The 7918-nt window shown below is 32.6% G+C and overlaps 1 protein-coding gene across 1 annotated transcript; it reads left to right on the top strand.

The window, feature by feature from the left end:
* The first annotated feature begins 502 nt into the window (after nucleotides 1–502).
* Nucleotides 503–6468, top strand: LOC114328203 (cuticle protein 67-like). Its single transcript, XM_028276986.2, has 2 exons — nucleotides 503–632; nucleotides 6036–6468. Exons 1-2 carry the CDS (start codon nucleotides 621–623, stop codon nucleotides 6408–6410), a joined length of 387 nt encoding a protein of 128 aa, XP_028132787.1. The 5' UTR covers nucleotides 503–620; the 3' UTR covers nucleotides 6411–6468.
* Nucleotides 6469–7918: the final 1450 nt, after the last annotated feature.

Here is a 7918-nt window from a genome sequence, read left to right as displayed (position 1 = left end):
TACCTCTGGAAGATAAATGTACGTACCGATTTTGTTTTTCTAAATTGAAGCGTTCTGGAGGTATTTAAGAAAAACTAATTATAAGACGCCATTTTCAAAGAGCTCTAGCTCCCTTAGGAAGCATTTTCGGACTAGGTGAATTGAGCTAAATTGTCTTAAAATTATCTGAAAAATCTCCTGTCTTCGTTTGTCGGTAGGGTTTCTGGACACCCTGCATATTATATAGATCTATTTGGATCTTTAATGTAGTGATTTCCCCTCGTCTTCTACATCTTTGTGTCGTTGAACAATAACCGATAGTGCAGAAGTCCCTAATTCATTTATTTTTAGTTACATTTACTTAATAAATATAAAAAATCTTATACCTACGCTCGTGAGATACAAATTGCTACAGACTTGCTTTTAAAAGTTGAATATCGAGATTTTTGAGGAGACAATAATGCATTAAATAATTTTGCGATTTATGCAATCGACCAATTAACCGGACTACCTAACTGATCCTCGAAAATCAAGTTGCCCTTAGTGCAATTTGGCTTTGGTTTTGGTATAAATTGATACAAACAGTGACACGATTTATCAGTTCTTTGGCAGATTTTTAAAGAACAACTCCAGATTCTACAATGGCTTTCAAGGTATACTCAATAATATTTTTATACTACTATTTATTTTAATTATTTATGTTAAGTAAGCTTGATTTGTATATATATTTTCAAAAAACCCTGTTACCACATAGTGTTGTAGGGCGAGAATTATAATACAATACAAAAACAACTTAATTTTAAATTTAACTAATAACTACTATATTATGTACTAATTTGACCCATTCCTTCTTATTTCTGACCAGCGTCCTTGTTTCTATTCATGTTGTTCCCCTTTTTTCGAATATTTTGCCTAGTATTCTATCCCATGTTTGTCATGGTCTACCTTTCTTCTTTCTTCTTTGCGTTTTTGTCTGCCAGATTTCTTTCACAGGTTTTGTATGATCCATTCTCTGAATATGACCCCACCAACTGAGTTCCCTTCTTTCTAAAAATTTTAAGATTGACTCTATTTCAACATCTTCTTTTATTTGAGTGCTCCGTAGTCTATCTCTTTTGGTAACTCCTCGTCTGCGGTATTTCATTTTTACTGCCTGTATTTTACTCTTTTGTCGTTCTGTTAGTACCCACGATTCCCAACCAGAGGATAATACAAGCCTATACTGACTTTATTCTATTATTTGACTTTAAATTCCATTATTAATTTCTGTTTCCAGTCTTCCGCTTTCTTCTAATTCTACTCCTAAGTATAGGAATTTTCGTGATTGTTTTGTATTGGCTTCTTCTATTTTTATGTTTATCTTTTCTTCTTCTTCATTTTCCCCCATGACCATAACTTCTGTTTTATTTTTATTAGTTGGCATTCCATATTTTTTTAGTATTCATATCCATTCATTCCATATTTATATATTTCTTTGTAGTTGTTTGTCATTTTCGGCCAATATGACGACTTCGTCGGCGAATTCTCCATCTGAAATGTCTACTCTTCTTAAATCTCCATAACACATGCATTTGTTTACTTTGACTTTACATTCTTTAATTATCTCATTCATGTAAATTATAAACAGTGTTGGACTTAATCCTCCTCCTTGTGTCAGACCCTCGTTTGTATTAACTAGTTTTGATGTTCTGTTTTGACTGATAATATAATTCACATTGTTGTTGTAAATGTTCTTAATTACCCTTATCAGAATATTCATATTATTTCTTTAATATTCTCTCTTTTTTTCTGTTGATATTTTTTTAATATGTGCTTGATTGTAAATATATGATCATGGGTGCTTCTGCCTTTTCTGAAACAGCTTTTAGTCCAGAAAGCCACTGCGCATCCGCTAGGAAAATTATTCTAATTCGGATTTTTTGGACAATCTTACTCAAAAAGGACCCCTTTTAACAGATTTGCATGTTGCCAGGACCAAAAGTTGGTCAAAAATTTTTTAAACGTTTTTTTTTTTGTTTTTTTCCTAAAATTATTTTTTTTGCATGGAACAATTTTTTTTAGGTTTTTTGGATCATCGCAAACAGAATAGGTCTTTAGTAACTTTTCGCTAAAGTTGATAGTTTTTGACATATAAGCGATTAAAAATTGAAAAATTGCGAAATCGGCCATTTTTAACCCTCAAAAACTATATGAAAAACTGAAAATTTGAATGTTGCCAAGGTAAGTAGATATTCTTTAAACATCGATTGATGAAATCCCGAAGAGTTTTTTGCAATACAATATTCAAAACTCCTTTGTTTATTAATTGCTAATCAAGCGTGCGCGACACTATTTTTCCCCGTTGCATGTGTATGAAGTATGGTGCAAATGAAAGGAATAAATTCGTCATTTCATAAACCGGCGACTTTAAGAAAAAATCCCGAAACAGGTCGATTTTTATTTTTAAGTTATGATATTGTGACATATATGGTATACTAGTGACGTCATCCATCTGGGCGTGATGACGTAATCGATTATTTTTTTAAACGAGAATAGGGGTCGTGTGCTAGCTCATTTGAAAGGTTCTTCAATTCTCTATTCAGTAATATAAACATTTACATAATTATTTATACAGGGTCTCCAATAATTTAATTTTTTTGTCAATTTGCCAAATGATTTAATTTAATAAAAATTTTTTGGACACCCTGTATAAATAATTATGTACATGTTTATATTACTGAATAGAGAATTGAAGAACCTTTCAAATGAGCCAGCACACGACCCGTATTCTCATTTAAAAAAATCATCGATTATGTCATCACGCCCAGATGGATGACGTCACTAGTATACTATATATGCCACAATATCATAACTTAAAAATAAAGACCGACCTGTTTTGGGATTTTTCCTTAAAGTCACCGGTTTACGAAATAACGAATTTATTCCTTTCATTTGCACCATACTGTCGGTGGAAAATAGTGTCGCGCACGCTTGATTAGCAATTAAAAAACAAAGGAGTTTTTGATATTATATTGCAAAAAACTCTTCGAGATTTCATCAATCGATGTTTAAAGAATATCTACCTACCTTGGCAATATTCAAATTTTCAGTTTTTCACATAGTTTTTGAGGGTTAAAAATGGCCGATTTCGCAATTTTTCAATTTTTAATCGCTTATATGTCAAAAACTATCAACTTTAGAGAAAAGTCACTAAAGACCTTTTCTGTTTGGAATGATCCAAAAAACCTAAAAAAATTTTGTTCCATGCAAAAAAAATTATTTTAGGAAAAAAACAAAAAAAAACGTTTAAATAATTTTTGACCAATTTTTGATCCTGGCAACATGCAAATTTGTTAAAAGGGGTCCTTTTTGAGTAAGATTGTGCAAAAAATCCGAATTAGAATATTTTTCCTAGCGGATGCGCAGTGGCTTTCTGGACTATTTGTGATTCCTCGAGAATATTTTTTTCGTATATTTTCATGACAGTGATTAACAGTGTTATTCTTCTGGAATTGTTGCAATTCGTCTTATTGCCCTTTTTATAAATCGGCACTATCTGTACCTTCTGCCAGTCTATCGGTATCTGTTCTTCACTCCAAACGGAATTCAATATTTTTAATACTAACTGTGTTGTATTTTGTCCCATTTTTTATCATTTTACTGTTTATTCTGTCATATCCTAGTGCTTTCCCTTTTTCATTTCTGCAATAGTTCCTTGCAATTCATTTATGGTTATAGGTTCTACATTATCATCTTCTATTCTTTGGTTTGCCACGTTTTTTTTTTGTGATAGCAGTTAGTTTGTAGCATCTCTTGGAAATATTCTCTCTATCTGTTCATTGTTTCATTTTCTTCTGTGAGAATTTCGCCAGTTTTATTCTCTATGCGTTCTATTTCTTGAATTTTTTCTACTGCCCAATTTAACCTCGAAAATAAAGTTGCCCTTAGTGCAATTTGGTTTTGGTATAAATTGATACAATAAACAGTGACACGATTATCATTTATAATAAGAACAACTCCAGATTCTACCATGGCTTTCAAGGTATACTCAACAGTATTTTCTATTTATTTTAATTATTATTTATTTTATATAAAGTTGACTCATACAATCTCAATTTATTTATTTATTTATTTACAAAATTTTGCATAAATAAAATCTTAATTGAAATTTAGTGAATATTAGAACAGGTCTTAAACAGGTTTTCTATCTTTGTTCAGCGTTCTTAGTACTTTGTCATTAGTTTTTCTTGTTGTTCAAGGTATCTTCAGCATCCGTCTGTGAATCTACATTTCAAATGCTTCAATTCTGTTCTATACTGCTGTCAATTCTTGATCTATACTTTTATTTAATGTCCACACTTCTGCACCATACATCCTCCTCCTCTATCTTTTCTCCTTCGTAAGAATGTAGTGGCGTCATGTAAGTCGTTTGACTATTTCTGTACAATAATCTCTCTCCTGTGCGTGTTGTTTTGCATCGGAGAATGAGTAACCAGTCATGTCCTTTATTTGGTCCGACCATCGTAATGGAGATCTTCCTCTGGATCTTCTGTCCTCTACGTTGCCTTCAACTATCGTTGCCTTTAACTTATCTTCTTCTAGTTATGTCCAAAATATCTCAGTATATTTTGGTTGATAGTTGTGGTGAGTCTAGTTTTTATGTTCGGCTAATATTGAATTATTTGTGCGATGTGCGGTCCATGGTATGCGCAACTATCTCCGGTAGACCCACATTTCAAATGCCGTTATACGTTTTGAATCTGCTTTTTTGATGGTCCAAGTCTCTGAAGCGTAGGTGGCGATAGGAAATATTAACGCTCGAACAAGGCGTAATTTTGTGTTTTTTGTAATGTCAGTATTCTTCCTTATTTTTGTGAGTTTAGCTGTTGCCGATCTGGTCATTACGATGCGTCTACGGATCTCATCTTCGCATTTTCCACTGTTAGTAATAACGGAGTTAGAGTAATTAAATTGTCTGACCACTTCGTAACCTGCCAAATTTCGTATCTCCTTTGGTTGTTTCTGATTCTATCGATGATCATTACTTTGGTTTTCTGTATATCTATTTTCATATTTTCATACTATATTCCGTACTCACCATTCCTAGCCTATTCATAATTTCTTCCAGGTCTTCTGGTGAAGACGCCAATATAACAGTGTCATCAGCATAACGTAGATTTTTTATTTTTCTTCCTCCTAGAGTTGCTCCACCTTGCCATTCCTCAAAAACTTGACGCATAATGTGGTCACTATATATATTGAACACAAATGGAGGGTATTATACATCCCTGTCGCACTCCAGATTTTAATTGGAAGTTTTTCAAAACCACATTATTATTATTATTATCCTTGACGGACAACTTTTACTGGGCTTTGACCCACATATTTTTGTCAAACAATATCTTGGTGGTTAGCATGTACATTGCACTTGAGTATAACCTATAATTTTCTTAACCGTAGTCAAAATTTCAATATCTTTGCATTATTTTATCAGGTTATATTCATTTTAGGTAAACGCTGATGATGACTGGTAAACCAGTCGAAAACTAGTTATGTTGTGATTTTGATGTGGCCCTTTTGAGGGATTTTAAATATACCTTTTATACAGGATTTTACTGTTTTTTGTATTATATGGTATACAGCCAACTACAGACAAACTTTTTCCTTGTGGATTTATTATTAACTCTTACATTAGCGGTGTACCCTACATAGTATAGACCAAACATGTCACTTAAACATTCTTAATCTTAGGTCACTGAGATAATAATTTCAAAGAAATTACTTCGTTTTCATAAAAGTAGTTTTTGTCAGTGCTATTCTGCGTTTTATTTCTTCTGGATCTAGTTGGTCGGTTAGGACAGTTTCCAAATGTTATTTTGTGAACTTTTTCAACTTTGACTCCCTTTAATTAAAGCTATATAATATACTATCTGACAGAATTACTGTTAACGGACAATACTAAAATGTATATTTAAATATTTTAAATTTTATTTTACTGGTAAGTTTCTGTTGGGAGACAATTTTAATTAAAGATTTGATAGTAGTATTTTTAATCACAAAATTATTATTTTTTGCAGTTTGTTGTTTTCTGTTCCCTGCTGGTCTACGCTAGTGCTGGACTAATTGGCGCTCCTCTTGCTCCTGCTGCAGTCGCTTATACTGCACCAGCATTGACAGCTGCACCCCTCCAATACACAGCACCAGCATTGACATCACAATCATCAAACATCTATCGCAGCTTTGGAAACCTTGGCCAAATATCTACCTACTCCAAATCAATCGATACACCCTTTTCAAGCGTGAGGAAATCTGATGTAAGAATCTCAAATCCTGGTGTACAACTGACCGCAGCCGAACACGTAGCTCATCCTCTTCTAGGGGTAGCGTATTCAGCTGCCCCTGCTGTATCCCACGTCAATTACGTTACTGGCTATGCCCATTATGCTTTTTAATAGGTTTATTTTGTTATTGTATATAATTTGTATTTATTTATGGTGACAAATAAAAAAATCACAAAAAAATTTAAATTATTTTTTTCTATCAAAATACTGTTGAAAACTTACAATAACAGTATTTGATTACAGGTATAATTAAATATATTATCTAAATAAAAATAGCAAGATCCGGAAAGAAAACCTATCGAATCTAGCTACAAACACAAAATCCAGAAGACTGGATAACATAAACTTACTGGAATAGAGAAGGTGAGGAAACTGTGAATAAATAGAAACACCGAAACGTGGGACCAAAAATGCGGCGTTATCTAACTGCCCCACGAACTACCTGGGCCCATTAATCCCAAGTACCTGCTGCCCCATCGCCGAGAAAGTTGGGGATTAAGTCTTAATGACATCCACCAAAGTCCAAATTTGATTATAGTTGAAAGTAAGAATATAAATATTTTCAGTTATTTACTTCAGTTGCAAGTATTACAGTATAATGTCCGGTTTTGTCCGTTAGTGTTTAACTTTTAAATGGCGACTCCAACGACTATGTTTAGTCAAAGGGGAGAACTGTTATTAATATTAATGAATATAAATATTTAAAGGCCCATGTCTCCAAAGATGGAAAAGTTAGATGGTGATGCATCAAAAAAGGGTGTCAACAAAAAGTGTACAAAGGAAGGTGATGAAAATTACGTTATTCTTGAAAAAGCATCGGTGGAGCATAATCATGCTCCAGATATCCACATTGACCGACAAATTTTTAGTAATTCTACAAAGAGGAAAGCTGTAGAAGATATATGTGAAAGACCTTTAAAGATTGTCCACAAGGAATTGAGGAAGGAAAATTTCAGCAATTTACCGCTGACGACGAAAGACATTTCTTGCGTTCGAAGAAATATCTATGCTGCAAGACGAAAATCCACACCATCATTGCCCAACTTACAGGAAGAAGTTCTACAAGTGTTAGTGAACTTAAATTTAAAAACAAATACAGGTAAAAACTTTTTATTATCTACGAAAAATAATTTAGTTCAGAGAAATAAGGAAAAAAAATAGCCGGTTGGTGACATAACCCCCTCCAGGCCGAAACCAAATTTTTTGAGTAATATGGACATCTATAATAATAACCTATATATTTCCTGCAGCCGATTTTGATGATATATATAGTTATAAACAAATGAAGATCAAAAAACGGTAAATTTTCGCTTTTTTCGTCTATTACTAACAAAATAGGCATTTTAAACAAATTTGAGAGTAAGAAACTCATAAACGGTATAAAAAACTTCAATATGGCGTTTGCTTAATATGTCTATCCTTATTGGTTGCTTAGAAAATTGCAAAATAAATCATAAATTTTGAGTTTTTATAAATATTTATAACTTAAGTAAAAATTAACTTAGAACCTTCTTATTACACGGAGTGCTGAGACTTATGGTGCTTAATTCATACCCTAAATTTCGAAGAAATTGGTCAAATAGTTTAAAAGTTATTTAATTTGTTTATCCCAAATTTAT

The sequence above is a fragment of the Diabrotica virgifera genome, chromosome 1 (assembly GCF_917563875.1).
Source record: "Diabrotica virgifera virgifera chromosome 1, PGI_DIABVI_V3a".
NCBI lineage: Eukaryota > Metazoa > Arthropoda > Insecta > Coleoptera > Chrysomelidae > Diabrotica > Diabrotica virgifera.
This window is presented reverse-complemented; position numbering and strand designations above follow the sequence as displayed.